The 19,111-nt window shown below is 56.6% G+C and overlaps 1 protein-coding gene across 3 annotated transcripts in view; it reads right to left on the reverse strand.

The window, feature by feature from the left end:
* The window catches only part of LOC122559492 (DENN domain-containing protein 5B-like), a 359,734-nt gene that overhangs the window by 12,862 nt on the left and 327,761 nt on the right, over positions 1 to 19,111 (reverse strand). For all 3 annotated transcript variants that reach the window (XM_043708993.2, XM_043708996.2, XM_043708995.2), the window contains one exon: positions 1,052 to 1,178. In XM_043708993.2, coding sequence (XP_043564928.2) covers positions 1,052 to 1,178 — 127 coding nt within the window. The remainder of the gene's footprint in view (positions 1 to 1,051; positions 1,179 to 19,111) is intronic.

Below are 19,111 nucleotides of genomic sequence, written 5' to 3' on the forward strand. Positions count from 1 at the left end.
CTCATTCATAAGGAATGGGAGCATTACCAGTTGAGCCACTCAGTTAGAGTATGGCTGATCTTCCACCACAATGCTATTTTCCTGCACTATCCATTGATAATTTTAATATCTAAAAACCTAGGAGATAGTGGGGACTGCAGATGCTGGAGAGTCAGAGTCGATAAAATGCGGCGCTGGAAAAAGCACAGCAGGTCAGGCAGCATCTGAAGAGCAAGAGAATCAATGTTTCGGGCAGGACCCTTCATCAGGACTGGGGTCTCTGTTTTCCTGTAGAGAGCACAATCCCACTGATGAGGCCTCTTCGGGAGTACTGTGTCCAGTTCTGGTCGCCCTGTTATACGAAGGATATTAATACACTGCAGAGGGTTCAGAAGAGATTTATCAGGATGTTGCTGAGGATGGAGGCTTTGAGTTATAAGGTGAAGCTGGACAGGCTGGGACTTTTTTCCCTGGAGCGTCGGAGGTTGAGGCATGACCTGACAGAGATTTATAAAATAATGAGGGACATGGATAAGGTGAACAGCAGGTGTCTTTTCCCTAGGGCGGAGGATTTCGAGACTGTGGGCATATTTTTAAGGTGAGAGGAGAAAGATTGAAAAAAAAACACAAGGGGCATTTTTTTTCACACAGAGAGTGGTTCGTGTGTGGAATGTGCTTCCAGACGAGGCAATCAATGCGGGTACAATTACAACGTTTGAAAGACATCTGGATAAGTACATGAACAAGGTACATTTGGAGGGATACGGGCCAAGTGCAGGAAGGTGGGAGTAGTTCAGTTTGGGATTATGGTTGGCATGGACCGAAGGGTCTGTTTCCCTGCTGTATGACTTGACCATCAACGGAGACAAATGGCCTTTGCTGTCTGATTATTAATCAGATGTCACTCGTCCTGTAATTGTGAGGTCCTTTATGTTGTCCCTAATATCATCATCCTTTGGTTGTATCACATGAGGGGATGGAGGAAGGCTCAGTTCTGTGTAACGTAGCCATCAGCTTTGTGACTCCCTTCCACTGCCCAGCACAGGAGGACCAGCAGACTTCTGGCACTCACCTATGAAGTCCCAGATGAAGACGTTCTTCTGGAAGAGTCGAGCGGACTTGAACCCGTGGTGAAAGACTTGTTCCAGGGCAGAGACCAGGCCAAACTCCCCACACAGCAGAATGGTCAGACTGCCTCTCTGTGGAAACACAACCGGTTGGGAGGGTCTTGAACACAGGGATGACAGAAATCTCCAATGGTGATGAGATTTATACCTTGCTGCGGGCTCGTATGCCTGTGCCATGGAAATTGTTTAGGGAGAAATGGGAAGGCGAGATGAATTTACTGAGCGGACATCAAGGGTAACCCCTTTCCAGGAGGTTTGAACCACAGGGGGACAGTGGAAGCACAAATTCAGAGCTCACAATTATCTCATATAGCAAGGCAACAATACAGAAGCCATTGTGATTCACATCTTAGCCTCACTAGAAAGGTACATGGGGTTTGATGAAGCTCTTGGACTAGAACCCTTCGCAGCACTTTACCGAGCAGATCACTCGACACCAGAAAGACCACAGCAACAGACAGCAACAAAACAATGGTGCTAAATTTGGCCTGTTTTCAGTCAGAGCAAAATAAGTGAAAACGCAACAGCTGAAAACCACGGATGGCAAAAACTGACATTTCCCATCGGCAACACAAGGGAACCGATGGCAACATGAGGGAAATGCCATTTTATTCACTGCAAGGATTGGGAATGCACGGCCTGACTGAAACTGATCCAATCCTGGCTTTCCAAAGGGAATGGGATAAGAACTCAAGGAGAAATCGATCTGCAGGGTTCTGGTGGTAAAGGTGGGTGAGTGGGGATGATGGTGGGTGAGTGGGGATGATGGTGGGTGAGTGGGGATGATGGTGGGTGAGTGGGGATGAAGATGGGTGAGAGGGGATGAAGGTGGGTGAGAGGGGATGATGGTGGGTGAGAGGGGATGATGGTGGGTGAGAGGGGATGATGGTGGGTGAGAGGAGATGAAGGTGGGTGAGAGGGGATGATGGTGGGTGAGAGGGGATGATGGTGGGTGAGAGGGGATGATGGTGGGTGATTGGGGATGATGGTGGGTGATTGGGGATGATGGTGGGTGAGAGGGGATGATGGTGGGTGAGTGGGGATGATGGTGGGTGAGAGGGGATGATGGTGGGTGAGTGGGGATGATGGTGGGTGAGTGGGGATGATGGTGGGTGAGTGGGGAGGAAGGTGGGTGACAGGGGATGAAGATGGGTGATTGGGGATGATGGTGGGTGAGTGGGGATGACGGTGGGTGAGCGGGGATGACGGTGGGTGAGCGGGGATGACGGTGGGTGAGTGGGGATAAAGGTGGATGAGTGGGGATGACAGTGGGTGGGTGGAGATGACAGTGGGTGAGTGAGGATGATGGTGAGTGAGTGGGGATGAAGGTGGGTGAGTGGGGATGATGGTGGGTGAGTGGGGATGAAGATGGGTGAGAGGGGATGAAGGTGGGTGAGAGGGGATGAAGGTGGGTGAGAGGGGATGATGGTGGGTGAGAGGGGATGATGGTGGGTGAGAGGGGATGATGGTGGGTGAGAGGGGATGATGGTGGGTGAGAGGAGATGAAGGTGGGTGAGAGGGGATGATGGTGGGTGAGAGGGGATGATGGTGGGTGAGAGGGGATGATGGTGGGTGATTGGGGATGATGGTGGGTGATTGGGGATGATGGTGGGTGAGAGGGGATGATGGTGGGTGAGTGGGGATGATGGTGGGTGAGAGGGGATGATGGTGGGTGAGTGGGGATGATGGTGGGTGAGTGGGGATGATGGTGGGTGAGTGGGGAGGAAGGTGGGTGACAGGGGATGAAGATGGGTGATTGGGGATGATGGTGGGTGAGTGGGGATGACGGTGGGTGAGCGGGGATGACGGTGGGTGAGCGGGGATGACGGTGGGTGAGTGGGGATAAAGGTGGATGAGTGGGGATGACAGTGGGTGGGTGGAGATGACAGTGGGTGAGTGAGGATGATGGTGAGTGAGTGGGGATGAAGGTGGGGATGAAGATGGGTGAGTGGGGATGACGGTGGGTGAGTGGGGATGACGGTGGGGATGATGGTGGATGATGGGGATGAAGGTGGGTGAGTGGGGATGATGATGGGTGAGTGAGGATGAAGGTGGGTGAGTGGGGATGAAGGTGGGTGAATGGGGATGATGGGTGAGTGGGGATGATGGTGGGTGAGTGGGGATGAAGGTGGGTGAGTGAGGATGATGGTGGGTGAGTGGGGATGAAGGGGGGTGAGTGGGGATGATGGTGGGTGAGTGGGGATGATGGGTGAGTGGGGATAAAGGTAGATAAGTGGGGATGATCATGGGTGAGTGGGGATGACGGTGGGTGGGTGGGGATGACAGTGGGTGAGTGAGGATGAAGGTGGGTGAGTGGGGATGATGATGGGTGATTGGTGATGATGGTGGGTGATTGGGGATGATGGTGGGTGAGTGGGGATGATGGAGGGTGATTGGGGATGAAGGTGGGTGAGAGGGGATGATGGTGGGTGAGAGGGGATGATGGTGGGTGATTGGGGATGATGGTGGGTGAGTGGGGATAAAGGTGGGTGAGTAGGGAAGATGGTGGGTGAGTGGGGATGAAGGTGGGTGATTGGGGATGATGGTGGGTGAGTGGGGATGAAGGTGGGTGATTGGGGATGATGGTGGGTGAGTGGGGATGATGGTGGGTGATTGGGGATGAAGGCGGGTGAGTGAGGATGATGGTGGGTGAGTGGGGATGATGGTGGGTGAGTGGGGATGATGGTGAGCGAGTGGGGATGAAGATGGGTGATTGGGGATGATGGTGGGTGATTGGGGATGATGGTGGGTGAGTGGGGATGATGGTGGGTGGGTGGGGATGAAGGTGGGTGATTGGGGATGAAGGTGGGTGATTGGGGATGATGGTGGGTGAGTGGGGATGATGGTGGATGAGTGGGGATGAAGGTGGGTGAGTAGGGATGATGGTGGGTGAGTGGGGATGATGGTGGGTGATTGGGGATGAAGGTGTGTGAGAGGGGATGATGGTGGGTGAGTGGGGATGAAGGTGGGTGAGTGGGGATGATGGTGGGCGAGTGGGGATAAAGGTGGGTGAGTGGGGATGATGGTGGGTGAGAGGGGATGATGGAGGGTGAGTGGGGATGATGGTGGGTGAGAGGGGATGATGGTGGGTGAGTGGGGATGATGGTGGGTGAGTGGGGAGGAAGGTGGGTGACAGGGGATGAAGGTGGGTGATTGGGGATGATGGTGGGTGAGTGGGGATGATGGTGGGTGAGTGGGGATTAAGGTGGGTGAGTGGGGATGAAGGTGGGTGAGAGGGGATGACGGTGGGTGAGCGGGGATGAGGGTGGGTGAGTGGGGATGAAGGTGGGTGAGTGGGGATGACGGTGGGTGGGTGGGGATGACAGTGGGTGAGTGAGGATGATGGTGGGTGAGTAGGGATGATGGCGGGTGAGTGGGGATGAAGGTGGGTGAGTGGGGATGATGGTGGGTGAGTGGGGATAAAGGTGGGTGAGTGGGGCTGATGTTGGGTGAGTGGGGATGATGGGTGAGTGGGGATGATGGTGGGTGAGTGGGGATGAAGGTGGGTGAGTGGGGATGAAGGTGGGTGAGTGGGGATGATGGGGGGTGAGTGGGGATGATGGGTGAGTGGGGATAAAGGTAGATAAGTGGGGATGATCATGGGTGAGTGGGGATGACGGTGGGTGGGTGGGGATGATGGTGGGTGATTGGTGATGATGGTGGGTGATTGGGGATGATGGTGGGTGAGTGGGGATGATGGAGGGTGACTGGGGATGAAGGTGGGTGAGAGGGGATAAAGGTGGGTGAGTAGGGAAGATGGTGGGTGAGTGGGGATGAAGGTGGGTGATTGGGGATGATGGCGGGTGAGTGGGGATGAAGGTGGGTGATTGGGGATGATGGTGGGTGAGTGGGGATGATGGTGGGTGATTGGGGATGAAGGCAGGTGAGTGAGGATGATGGTGGGTGAGTGGGGATGATGGTGAGCGAGTGGGGATGAAGGTGGGTGATTGGGGATGATGGTGGGTGATTGGGGATGATGGTGGGTGATTGGGGATGAAGGTGGGTGAGAGGGGATGATGGTGGGTGAGTGGGGATGAAGGCAGGTGAGTGAGGATGAAGGTGGGTGAGTGGGGATGATGGTGAGCGAGTGGGGATGAAGGTGGGTGATTGGGGATGATGGTGGGTGATTGGGGATGATGGTGGGTGATTGGGGATGATGGTGGGTGATTGGGGATGAAGGTGGGTGAGAGGGGATGATGGTGGGTGAGTGGGGATGACAGTGGGTGAGTGGGGATGAAGGTGGGTGAGTGGGGATGATGGTGGGTGATTGGTGATGATGGTGGGTGTGTGGGGATAAAAGTGGGTGAGTGGGGATGATGGTGGGTGAGTGGGGATGATGGTGAGTGAGTGGGGACGAAGGTGGGTGAGTGGGGATGAAGGTGGGCGAGTGGGGATGATGGTGGGTGAGTGGGGATGATGGTGAGTGAGTTGGGATGAAGGTGGGTGAGTAGGAATGATGGTGGGTGATTGGGGATGATGGTGGGTGAGTGGGGATGATGCTGGGTGAGTGGGGATGATGGTGAGTGATTGGGGATGAAGGTGGGTGATTGGGGATGAAGGTGGGTGATTGGGGATGAAGGTGGGTGAGAGGGGATGATGGTGGGTGAGTGGGGATGACAGTGGGTGAGTGGGGATGAAGGTGGGTGAGTGGGGATGATGGTGGGTGATTGGTGATGATGGTGGGTGTGTGGGGATAAAAGTGGGTGAGTGGGGATGATGGTGGGTGAGTGGGGATGATGGTGAGTGAGTGGGGACGAAGGTGGGTGAGTGGGGATGAAGGTGGGCGAGTGGGGATGATGGTGGGTGAGTGGGGATGATGGTGAGTGAGTTGGGATGAAGGTGGGTGAGTAGGAATGATGGTGGGTGATTGGGGATGATGGTGGGTGAGTGGGGACGATGGTGGGTGAGTGGGGACGATGGTGGGTGAGTGGGGATGAAGGTGGGTGAGTGGGGATGAAGGTGGGTGAGTGGGGATGAAGGTGGGTGATTGGGGATGATGGTTGGTGAGTGGGGATGATGGTGAGAAAGTGGGGATGATGGTGGGTGCGTGAGGATAAACGTGGGTGAGTGGGGATAAAGGTGGGTGCGTGGGGATAAAGGTGGGTGAGTGGGGATGATGGTGGGTGAGTGGCGATAAAGGTCTGTGAGTGGGAATAAAGGTGGGTGAGTGGGGATAAAGGTGGGTGAGTGGGGATGACGGTGGGTGAGTGTGGATGAAGGTGGGGATGAAGATGGGTGAGTGGGGATGACGGTGGGTGAGTGGGGATGACGGTGGGGATGATGGTGGATGATGGGGATGAAGGTGGGTGAGTGGGGATGATGATGGGTGAGTGAGGATGAAGGTGGGTGAGTGGGGATGAAGGTGGGTGAATGGGGATGATGGTGAGTGAGTGGGGATGAAGGTGGGTGAGTGGGGATGAAGGTGGGTGAGTGGGGATGAAGGTGGATGAGTGGGGATGGTGGTGGGTGAGTGGCGATGACGGTGGGTGAGTGGAGATGAAGGTGGGTGAGTGAGGATGATGGTGGGTGAGTGGGGATGACAGTAGGTGGGTGGAGATGAAGGTGGTTGAGTGGGGATGACGGTGGGTGAGTGGGGATGAAGGTGGGTGAGAGGGGATGAAGGTCGGTGAGTGGGGATGAAGTTGGGTGAGTGGGATGAAGTGGGGTGAGTGGGGATGATGGTGGGGATGATGGTGGGTGAGTGGGGATGATGGTGGGTGAGTGAAGATGATGGTGGGTGAGTGGGGATGATGGTGTGTGAGTGGGGATGATGGTGGGTGAGTGGGGATGACGTTGGTGAGTGGGGATGATGATGAGTGAGTGGGGATGATGGCGGGTGAGTGAGGATTATGGTGGGTGAGTGGTGTCGAAGGTGGGTGATTGGGGATGAAGGTGTGTGAGTAGCGATAAAGGTGGGTGAGTGTAGATGATGGTGGATGAGTAAGGATGAAGGTGGGTGAGTGGGGATAAATGTGGGTGAGTGGGGATGATGGTGGGTGAGTGGGGATGATGGTGGGTGATTGGGGATGATGGTGGGTGAGTGGAAAGGAAGTGGGTGAGTGGGCATGGAGGTGGGTGAGTAGGGATGAAGATGGGTTAATGGGGATGATGGTGAGTGAGTGGGGATGAAGGTGGTTGAGTGGGGATAAAGGTGGGTGTGTGGGGATGAAGGTGGGTGACTGGGGATGATGGTAGGTGAGTGGGGATAAAGGTGGGTGAGTGGGGATGATGGTGCGTGAGTGGAGATGAAGGTGGGTGATTGGGGATGAAGGTGAGTGAGTGGGGATAAAGGTGGATGAGTGGGATGTTGGTGGGTGAGTGGGGATGATGGTGGGTGAGTGGGGATGAAGGTGGGGATGATGCTGGGAGGGTGGGGATGAAGGTGCGTGAGTGGGGATGAAGGTGGGGATGAAGGTGGGTGAGTGGGGATGAAGGTGGGTGAGTGGGGATGACGGTGGGTGAGTGGGGATGACAGTGGATGATGGGGATGAAGGTGGGTGAGTGGGGATGAAGGTGGGTGATTGGGGATGATGGTTGGTGAGTGGGGATGATGGTGAGAAAGTGGGGATGATGGTGGGTGCGTGAGGATAAACGTGGGTGAGTGGGGATAAAGGTGGGTGCGTGGGGATAAAGGTGGGTGAGTGGGGATGATGGTGGGTGAGTGGCGATAAAGGTCTGTGAGTGGGAATAAAGGTGGGTGAGTGGGGATAAAGGTGGGTGAGTGGGGATGACGGTGGGTGAGTGTGGATGAAGGTGGGGATGAAGATGGGTGAGTGGGGATGACGGTGGGTGAGTGGGGATGACGGTGGGGATGATGGTGGATGATGGGGATGAAGGTGGGTGAGTGGGGATGATGATGGGTGAGTGAGGATGAAGGTGGGTGAGTGGGGATGAAGGTGGGTGAATGGGGATGATGGTGAGTGAGTGGGGATGAAGGTGGGTGAGTGGGGATGAAGGTGGGTGAGTGGGGATGAAGGTGGATGAGTGGGGATGGTGGTGGGTGAGTGGCGATGACGGTGGGTGAGTGGAGATGAAGGTGGGTGAGTGAGGATGATGGTGGGTGAGTGGGGATGACAGTAGGTGGGTGGAGATGAAGGTGGTTGAGTGGGGATGACGGTGGGTGAGTGGGGATGAAGGTGGGTGAGAGGGGATGAAGGTCGGTGAGTGGGGATGAAGTTGGGTGAGTGGGATGAAGGGGGGTGAGTGGGGATGATGGTGGGGATGATGGTGGGTGAGTGGGGATGATGGTGGGTGAGTGAAGATGATGGTGGGTGAGTGGGGATGATGGTGTGTGAGTGGGGATGATGGTGGGTGAGTGGGGATGACGTTGGTGAGTGGGGATGATGGTGAGTGAGTGGGGATGATGGCGGGTGAGTGAGGATTATGGTGGGTGAGTGGTGTCGAAGGTGGGTGATTGGGGATGAAGGTGTGTGAGTAGCGATAAAGGTGGGTGAGTGTAGATGATGGTGGATGAGTAAGGATGAAGGTGGGTGAGTGGGGATAAATGTGGGTGAGTGGGGATGATGGTGGGTGAGTGGGGATGATGGTGGGTGATTGGGGATGATGGTGGGTGATTGGGGATGATGGTGGGTGAGTGGAAAGGAAGTGGGTGAGTGGGCATGGAGGTGGGTGAGTAGGGATGAAGATGGGTTAATGGGGATGATGGTGAGTGAGTGGGGATGAAGGTGGTTGAGTGGGGATAAAGGTGGGTGTGTGGGGATGATGGTGCGTGAGTGGAGATGAAGGTGGGTGATTGGGGATGAAGGTGAGTGAGTGGGGATAAAGGTGGATGAGTGGGGTTGTTGGTGGGTGAGTGGGGATGATGGTGGGTGAGTGGGGATGAAGGTGGGGATGATGCTGGGAGGGTGGGGATGAAGGTGCGTGAGTGGGGATGAAGGTGGGGATGAAGGTGGGTGAGTGGGGATGAAGGTGGGTGAGTGGGGATGACGGTGGGTGAGTGGGGATGACAGTGGATGATGGGGATGAAGGTGGGTGAGTGGGGATGATGATGGGTGAGTGGGGATGATGATGGGTGAGTGGGGATGAAGGTGGGTGAGTGGGGATGAAGGTGGGTGAGTGGGGATGATGGTGAGTGAGTGGGGATGAAGGTGGGTGAGTGGGGATGGCGGTGGGTGAGTGGGGATGGCGGTGGGTGAGTGGCGATGACTGTGGGTGAGTGGCAATGACGGTGGGTGAGTGGCGATGACGGTGGGTGATTGGCGATGACGGTGGGTGATTGGGGATGACGGTGGGTGATTGGGGATGACGGTGGGTGGGTGGGGATGACAGTGGGTGCGTGGAGATGAAGGTGGGCGAGTGAGGATGATGGTGGGTGAGTGGCGATGATGGTGGGTGAGTGGGGATGAAGGTGGGTGAGTGGGGATGAAGGTGGGTAAGAGGGGATGAAGGTGGGTAAGAGGGGATGAAGGTGGGGATGATGGTGGGTGATTGGGGATGATGGTGGGTGAGTGGAGATGATGGTGGGTGACTGGGGATGATGGTGGGTGACTGGGGATGATGGTGGGTAATTGGGGGATGATGGTGGGTGAGTGGGGATGAAGGTGGGTGAGTGGGGATGAAGGTGGGTGAGTGGGGCTGATGTTGGGTGAGTGGGGATGATGGGTGAGTGGGGATGATGGTGGGTGAGTGGGGATGAAGGTGGGTGAGTGGGGATGAAGGTGGGTGAGTGGGGATGAAGGTGGGTGAGTGGGGATGAAGGTGGGTGAGTGGGGATGAAGGTGGGTGAGTGGGGATGAAGGTGGGTGAGTGGGGATGAAGGTGGGTGAGTGGGGATGATGGTGGGTGAGTAGGGATGATAGTGGGTGAGTGGGATTGAAGTGGGTTGAGTGGGGATGATGGTGGGTGAGTGGGGATGAAGGGGGTGAGTGAGGATGATGGTGGGTGAGTGGGGATGATGAGGGGTGAGTGGGGATGATGAGGGGTGAGTGGGGATGATAGTGGGGTGAGTGGGGATGATGGTGGGTGAGTGGGCATGTGAGTGTTTGAGTGGGAATGAGGGTGGGTGAGTGGGGATGATGGTGTGTGATTGGGGGATGATGGTGGATGAGTGGGGATAAAGGTGGATGAGTGGGGATGTTGGTGGGTGAGTGGGGATGATGGTGGGTGAGTGGGGATGAAGGTGGGGATGATGGTGGGATGGTGGGGATGAAGGTGGGTGAGTGGGGATGAAGGTGGGGATGAAGGTGGGTGAGTGGGAATGAAGGTGGGTGATTGGGGATGACGGTGGGTGAGTGGGGATGAAGGTGGGTGAGTGGGGATGAAGGTGGGTAAGTGGGGATGAAGGTGGGGATGATGGTGGGTGAGTGGGGATGATGGTGGGTGAGTGGAGATGATCGTGGGTGACTGGGGATGATGGTGGGTGAGTGGGGATGAAGGTGGGTGAGTGGGGATGAAGGTGGGTGAGTGGGGATTATGGTGGGTGAGTGGGGATAAAGGTGGGTGAGTGGGGCTGATGGGTGAGTGGGGATGATGGGTGAGTGGGGATGATGGTGGGTGAGTGGGGATGATGGTGGGTGAGTGGGGATGAAGGTGGGTGAGTGGGGATGAAGGTGGGTGAGTGGGGATGAAGGTGGGTGAGTGGGGATGATGGTGGGTGAGTGGGGATGATGGTGGGTGAGTGGGGATGATGGTGGGTGAGTGGGGATGATGGTGGGTGAGTAGGGATGATGGTGGTTGAGTGGGGATGAAGGTGGGTGAGTGGGGATGAAGGTGGGTGAGTGGGGATTATGGTGGGTGAGTGGGGATAAAGGTGGGTGAGTGGGGCTGATGGGTGAGTGGGGATGATGGGTGAGTGGGGATGATGGTGGGTGAGTGGGGATGATGGTGGGTGAGTGGGGATGAAGGTGGGTGAGTGGGGATGACGGTGGGTGAGTGTGGATGAAGGTGGGGATGAAGATGGGTGAGTGGGGATGACGGTGGGTGAGTGGGGATGACGGTGGGGATGATGGTGGATGATGGGGATGAAGGTGGGTGAGTGGGGATGATGATGGGTGAGTGAGGATGAAGGTGGGTGAGTGGGGATGAAGGTGGGTGAATGGGGATGATGGTGAGTGAGTGGGGATGAAGGTGGGTGAGTGGGGATGAAGGTGGGTGAGTGGGGATGAAGGTGGATGAGTGGGGATGGTGGTGGGTGAGTGGCGATGACGGTGGGTGAGTGGAGATGAAGGTGGGTGAGTGAGGATGATGGTGGGTGAGTGGGGATGACAGTAGGTGGGTGGAGATGAAGGTGGTTGAGTGGGGATGACGGTGGGTGAGTGGGGATGAAGGTGGGTGAGAGGGGATGAAGGTCGGTGAGTGGGGATGAAGTTGGGTTAGTGGGATGAAGGGGGGTGAGTGGGGATGATGGTGGGGATGATGGTGGGTGAGTGGGGATGATGGTGGGTGAGTGAAGATGATGGTGGGTGAGTGGGGATGATGGTGTGTGAGTGGGGATGATGGTGGGTGAGTGGGGATGACGTTGGTGAGTGGGGATGATGGTGAGTGAGTGGGGATGATGGCGGGTGAGTGAGGATTATGGTGGGTGAGTGGTGTCGAAGGTGGGTGATTGGGGATGAAGGTGTGTGAGTAGCGATAAAGGTGGGTGAGTGTAGATGATGGTGGATGAGTAAGGATGAAGGTGGGTGAGTGGGGATAAATGTGGGTGAGTGGGGATGATGGTGGGTGAGTGGGGATGATGGTGGGTGATTGGGGATGATGGTGGGTGAGTGGAAAGGAAGTGGGTGAGTGGGCATGGAGGTGGGTGAGTAGGGATGAAGATGGGTTAATGGGGATGATGGTGAGTGAGTGGGGATGAAGGTGGTTGAGTGGGGATAAAGGTGGGTGTGTGGGGATGAAGGTGGGTGACTGGGGATGATGGTAGGTGAGTGGGGATAAAGGTGGGTGAGTGGGGATGATGGTGCGTGAGTGGAGATGAAGGTGGGTGATTGGGGATGAAGGTGAGTGAGTGGGGATAAAGGTGGATGAGTGGGATGTTGGTGGGTGAGTGGGGATGATGGTGGGTGAGTGGGGATGAAGGTGGGGATGATGCTGGGAGGGTGGGGATGAAGGTGCGTGAGTGGGGATGAAGGTGGGGATGAAGGTGGGTGAGTGGGGATGAAGGTGGGTGAGTGGGGATGACGGTGGGTGAGTGGGGATGACAGTGGATGATGGGGATGAAGGTGGGTGAGTGGGGATGATGATGGGTGAGTGGGGATGATGATGGGTGAGTGGGGATGAAGGTGGGTGAGTGGGGATGAAGGTGGGTGAGTGGGGATGATGGTGAGTGAGTGGGGATGAAGGTGGGTGAGTGGGGATGGCGGTGGGTGAGTGGGGATGGCGGTGGGTGAGTGGCGATGACTGTGGGTGAGTGGCAATATCGGTGGGTGAGTGGCGATGACGGTGGGTGAGTGGCGATGACGGTGGGTGATTGGGGATGACGGTGGGTGATTGGGGATGACGGTGGGCGGGTGGGGATGACAGTGGGTGCGTGGAGATGAAGGTGGGCGAGTGAGGATGATGGTGGGTGAGTGGCGATGATGGTGGGTGAGTGGGGATGAAGGTGGGTGAGTGGGGATGAAGGTGGGTAAGAGGGGATGAAGGTGGGTAAGAGGGGATGAAGGTGGGTAAGAGGGGATGAAGGTGGGGATGATGGTGGGTGATTGGGGATGATGGTGGGTGAGTGGAGATGATGGTGGGTGACTGGGGATGATGGTGGGTAATTGGGGGATGATGGTGGGTGAGTGGGGATGAAGGTGGGTGAGTGGGGATGAAGGTGGGTGAGTGGGGCTGATGTTGGGTGAGTGGGGATGATGGGTGAGTGGGGATGATGGGTGAGTGGGGATGATGGTGGGTGAGTGGGGATGAAGGTGGGTGAGTGGGGATGAAGGTGGGTGAGTGGGGATGAAGGTGGGTGAGTGGGGATGAAGGTGGGTGAGTGGGGATGAAGGTGGGTGAGTGGGGATGATGGTGGGTGAGTAGGGATGATAGTGGGTGAGTGGGGTTGAAGTGGGTTGAGTGGGGATGATGGTGGGTGAGTGGGGATGAAGGGGGTGAGTGAGGATGATGGTGGGTGAGTGGGGATGATGAGGGGTGAGTGGGGATGATAGTGGGGTGAGTGGGGATGATGGTGGGTGAGTGGGGATGTGAGTGTTTGAGTGGGAATGAGGGTGGGTGAGTGGGGATGAAGGAGGGTGAGTGGGGTTGATGGTGGGTGAGTGGGGATGAAGGTGGGTGAGAGGGGATGAAGGTGGGGATGATGGTGGGTGAGTGGGGATGATGGTGGGTGAGTGGAGATGATGGTGGGTGACTGGGGATGATGGTGTGTGATTGGGGGATGATGGTGGATGAGTGGGGATAAAGGTGGATGAGTGGGGATGTTGGTGGGTGAGTGGGGATGATGGTGGGTGAGTGGGGATGAAGGTGGGGATGATGGTGGGATGGTGGGGATGAAGGTGGGTGAGTGGGGATGAAGGTGGGGATGAAGGTGGGTGAGTGGGGATGAAGGTGGGTGATTGGGGATGACGGTGGGTGAGTGGGGATGAAGGTGGGTGAGTGGGGATGAAGGTGGGTAAGTGGGGATGAAGGTGGGGATGATGGTGGGTGAGTGGGGATGATGGTGGGTGAGTGGAGATGATCGTGGGTGAGTGGGGATGAAGGTGGGTGAGTGGGGATTATGGTGGGTGAGTGGGGATAAAGGTGGGTGAGTGGGGCTGATGGGTGAGTGGGGATGATGGGTGAGTGGGGATGATGGTGGGTGAGTGGGGATGATGGTGGGTGAGTGGGGATGAAGGTGGGTGAGTGGGGATGAAGGTGGGTGAGTGGGGATGAATGTGGGTGAGTGGGGATGAAGGTGGGTGAGTGGGGATGATGGTGGGTGAGTGGGGATGATGGTGGGTGAGTGGGGATGATGGTGGGTGAGTGGGGATGATGGTGGGTGAGTGGGGACGAAGTGGGTTGAGTGGGGATGATGGTGGGTGAGTGGGGATGTAGGGGGGTGAGTGAGGATGATGGTGGGTGAGTGGGGATGATGAGGGGTGAGTGGGGTTGATAGTGGGGTGAGTGGGGATGATGGTGGGTGAGTGGGGATGTGAGTGTTTGAGTGGGAATGAGGGTGGGTGAGTGGGGATGAAGGAGGGTGAGTGGGGTTGATGGTGGTGAGTGGGGATGAAGGTGGGTGAGAGGGGATGAAGGTGGGGATGATGGTGGGTGAGTGGGGATGATGGTGGGTGAGTGGAGATGATGGTGGGTGACTGGGGATGATGGTGTGTGATTGGGGGATGATGGTGGGTGAGTGGGGATGAAGGTGGGTGAGTGGGGATGATGGTGGGTGAGTGGGGATAAAGCTGGGTGAGTGGGGCTGATGTTGGGTGAGTGGGGATGATGGGTGAGTGGGGATGATGGGTGAGTGGGGATGATGGTGGGTGAGTGGGGATGAAGGTGGGTGAGTGGGGATGAAGGTGGGTGAGTGGGGATGATGGTGGGTGAGTGGAGATGTGAGTGTTTGAGTGGGAATGAGGGTGGGTGAGTGGGGATGAAGGAGGGTGAGAGGGGACGATGATGGGGATGATGGTGGGTGAGTGTGGATGAAGGTGGGTGAATGGGGATGATGATGGGGATAAAGGTCTGTGAGTGGGGATGATGGTTGGTGAGTGGGGATAAAGGTGGTTGAGTGGGGATGAAGGTGGGTGAGTGGGGATGAAGGTGGATGAGTGGGGATGTTGGTGGGAGAGTGGGGATGACGGTGGGTGAGTGGGGATGAAGGTGGGGATGATGGTGGGAGGGTGGGGATGAAGGTGGGTGAGTGGGGATGAAGGTGGGGATGAAGGTGGGTGAGTGGGGATGAAGGTGGGTGTGTGGGGATGATGATGGGTGAGTGGGGATGATGATGGGTGAGTGGGGATGAAGGTGGGTGAGTGGGAATGAATGTGGGTGAATGGGGATGATGGAGAGTGAGTGGGGATGAAGGTGGGTGAGTGGGGATGGCGGTGGGTGAGTGGTGATGGCTGTGGGTGAGTGGCGATGACTGTGGGTGAGTGGCGATGACGGTGGGTGAGTGGCGATGACGGTGGGTGATTGGGGATGACGGTGGGTGATTGGGGATGACGGTGGGTGGGTGGGGATGACAGTGGGTGCGTGGAGATGAAGGTGGGTGAGTGAGGATGAAGGTGGGTGAGTGAGGATGATGGTGGGTGAGTGAGGATGATGGTGGGTGAGTGGGGATGAAGGTGGGTGAGAGGGGATGAAGGTGGGGATGATGGTGGGTGAGTGGGGATGATGGTGGGTGAGTGGAGATGATGGTGGGTGACTGGGGATGATGGTGGGTGATTGGGGGATGATGGTGGGTGAGTGGGGATGAAGGTGGGTGAGTGGGTATGATGGTGGGTGAGTGGGGATGATGGTGGGTGAGTGGGGATAAAGGTGGGTGAGTGGGGATAAAGGTGGGTGAGTGGGGCTGATGTTGGGTGAGTGGGGATGATGGGTGAGTGGGGCTGATGGTGGGTGAGTGGGGATGAAGGTGGGTGAGTGGGGATGAAGGTGGGTGAGTGGGGATGATGGTGGGTGAGTGGGGATGATGGTGGGTGAGTGGGGATGATGGTGGGTGAGTGGGGATGATGGTGGGTGAGTGGGGATGAAGGTGGGTGAGTGGGGATGAAGGTGGGTGAGTGGGGATGATGGTGGGTGAGTGGGGATGATGGTGGGTGAGTGGGGATGATGGTGGGTGAGTGGGGATGATGGTGGGTGAGTGGGGATGATGGTGGGTGAGTAGGGATGATGGTGGGTGAGTGGGGATGAAGTGGATTGAGTGGGGATGATGGTGGGTGAGTGGGGATGAAGGGGGGTGAGTGAGGATGATGGTGGGTGAGTGGGGATGAAGTTTGGTGAGTGGGGATGATAGTGGGTGAGTGGGGATGATGGTGGGTGAGTGGGGATGTGAGTGTTTGAGTGGGAATGAGGGTGGGTGAGTGGGGATGAAGGAGGGTGAGTGGGGCTGATTGTGGGTGAGTGGGGATGAAGGTGGGTGAGAGGGGATGAAGGTGGGGATGATGGTGGGTGAGTGGGGATGAAGGTGGGTGATTGGGATGATGGTGGGTGAGTAGGGATAAAGCTGGCTGAGTGGGGCTGATGTTGGGTGAGTGGGGATGATGGTGGGTGAGTGGGGATGTGAGTGTTTGAGTGGGAATGAGGGTGGGTGAGTGGGGATGAAGGAGGGTGAGTGGGGCTGATGGTGGGTGAGTGGGGACGACGGTGAGTGAGAGGGGACGATGATGGGGATGATGGTGGGTGAGTGTGGATGAAGGTGGGTGAATGGGGATGATGATGGGGATAAAGGTCTGTGAGTGGGGATGATGGTGGGTGAGTGGGGATAAAGGTGGGTGAGTGGGGATGAAGGTGGGTGAGTGGGGATGAAGTTGGGTGAGTGGGGATGAAGTTGGGTGAGTGGGGATGAAGTTGGGTGAGTGGGGATGAAGGTGGGTGAGTGGGGATGATGGTGGGTGAGTTGGGGATGATGGTGGGTGAGTTGGGGATGAAGGTAGGTGAGTGGGGATGATGGGTGAGTGGGGATAAAGGTAGATAAGTGGGGATGATCATGGGTGCGTGGGTATGACGGAGGGCGAGTGGGGATGAAGGTGGGTGAATGGGGATGAAGGTGGGTGAGTGAGGATGATGGTGGGTGAGTGGCGATGATTGTGGGTGAGTGGAGATGATGGTGGGTGACTGGGGATGATGGTGGGTGATTGGGGGATGATGGTGGGTGAGTGGGAATGATGGTGGGTGAGTGGAGATGATGGTGGGTGAGTGGAGATGATGGTGGGTGAGTGGGGATGATGGTGGGTGAGTGGGGATGAAGGTGGGTGAGTGGGGATGATGGTGAGTGAATAGGGATGAAGGTGAGTGATTGGGGATGATCGTGGGTGAGTGGGGATGAAGATGGGTGAGTGGGGATGATGGTGGGTGAGTTGGATGACGGTGGGTGAGTGGGAATGATGGGGCGTGAGTGGGGTTGAGGGTGGATGAGTGTTGATGATGTTGGGTGAGTGGGGATGATGGTGGGTGAGTGGGGATAAAGGTGGGTGAGTGGGAATGAAGGGGGGTGAGTGGGGATGAAGCTGGGTGATTGGGGATGAAAGTGCATGAGCGGGTAGGATGGTGGGTGAGTGGGGATGAAGGTGAGTGAGTGGGGATGAAGGTGGGTGAGTGGGGATGAAGGTGGGTGAGTGGGGATGAATGTGGGTGATGGGGGATGAATGTGGGTGGTTCGCGATGAAGGTGGGTGAGTGGGGATGATGGTGAGTGAGTGGGGATGATGGTGGGTGAGTGGGGATAATGGTGGGTGAGTGGGGATGATGGTGGTTGAGTCAGGTTGTAGGTGGGTGAGTGGGGACGAAGTTAAGTGATTGGGGAGGACGGTGGTTGAGTCGGAATGATGGTGAGTGAATAGGGACGAAGGTGAGTGATTGGGGATGGTCGTGGGTGAATGGGGATGATGATTGGGATAAAGGTCTGTGAGTGGGGATGATGGTGGGTGAGTGGGGATAAAGGTGGGTGAGTGGGGATGAAGGTGGATGAGTGGGGATGAAGTTGGGTGAGTGGGGATGATGTTGGGTGAGTGGGGATGAAGGTGGGTGAGTGGGGATGAAGGTGGGTGAGTGGGGAAGATGGTGGGTGAGTTGGGGATGATGGTGGGTGAGTTGGGGATGAAGGTAGGTGAGTGGGGATGATGGGTGAGTGGGGATAAAGGTAGATAAGTGGGGATGATCATGGGTGCGTGGGTATGACGGAGGGCGAGTGGGGATGAAGGTGGGTGAGTGGTAATAAAGGTGAGAGTGGGGATGTTGATTGGTGAGTAGGGATTTATGTGGGTGAGTGGGGATGATGGTGGGTGAGTGGGGATGATGGTGAGTGAATAGGGATGAAGGTGAGTGATTGGGGATGATCGTGGGTGAGTGGGGATGAAGATGGGTGAGTGGGAATGATGGGGCGTGAGTGGGGTTGAGGGTGGATGAGTGTTGATGATGGTGGGTGAGTGTTGATGATGTTGGGTGAGTGGGGATGATGGTGGGTGAGTGGGGATAAAGGTGGGTGAGTGGGAATGAAGGGGGGTGAGTGGGGATGAAGCTGGGTGATTGGGGATGAAAGTGCATGAGCGGGTAGGATGGTGGGTGAGTGGGGATGAAGGTGAGTGAGTGGGGATGATCGTGGGTGAGTGGGGATGAAGGTGGGTGAGTGGGGATGAATGTGGGTGATGGGGGATGAATGTGGGTGGTTCGAGATGAAGGTGGGTGAGTGGGGATGATGGTGAGTGAGTGGGGATGATGGTGGGTGAGTGGGGATAATGGTGGGTGAGTGGGGATGATGGTGGTTGAGTCAGGTTGTAGGTGGGTGAGTGGGGACGAAGTTAAGTGATTGGGGAGGACGGTGGTTGAGTCGGAATGATGGTGAGTGAATAGGGATGAAGGTGAGTGATTGGGGATGATCGTGGGTGAGTGGGGATGAAGATGGGTGAGTGGGGATGATGGTGGGTGAGTTGGATGACGGTGGGTGAGTGGGAATGATGGGGCGTGAGTGGGGTTGAGGGTGGATGAGTGTTGATGATGTTGGGTGAGTGGGGATGATGGTGGGTGAGTGGGGATAAAGGTGGGTGAGTGGGGATAAAGGTGGGTGAGTGGGGATGATGGTGGGTGAGTGTGGATGAAGGTGGGTGAATGGGGATGATGATGGGGATAAAGGTCTGTGAGTGGGGATGATGGTGGGTGAGTGGGGATAAAGGTGGGTGAGTGGGGATGAAGGTGGGTGAGTGGGGATGAAGTTGGGTGAGTGGGGATGAAGGTGGGTGAGTGGGGATGAAGGTGGGTGAGTGGGGATGATGGTGGGTGATTTGGGGATGATGGTGGATGAGTTGGGGATGAAGGTAGGTGAGTGGGGATGATGGGTGAGTGGGGATAAAGGTAGATAAGTGGGGATGATCATGGGTGCGTGGGTATGACGGAGGGTGAGTGGGGATGAAG

The sequence above is a fragment of the Chiloscyllium plagiosum genome, unplaced genomic scaffold (assembly GCF_037043375.1).
Source record: "Chiloscyllium plagiosum isolate Xiang-an unplaced genomic scaffold, Cpla_swu_hap1 HiC_scaffold_19, whole genome shotgun sequence".
In the NCBI taxonomy this organism is placed as follows: domain Eukaryota; kingdom Metazoa; phylum Chordata; class Chondrichthyes; order Orectolobiformes; family Hemiscylliidae; genus Chiloscyllium; species Chiloscyllium plagiosum.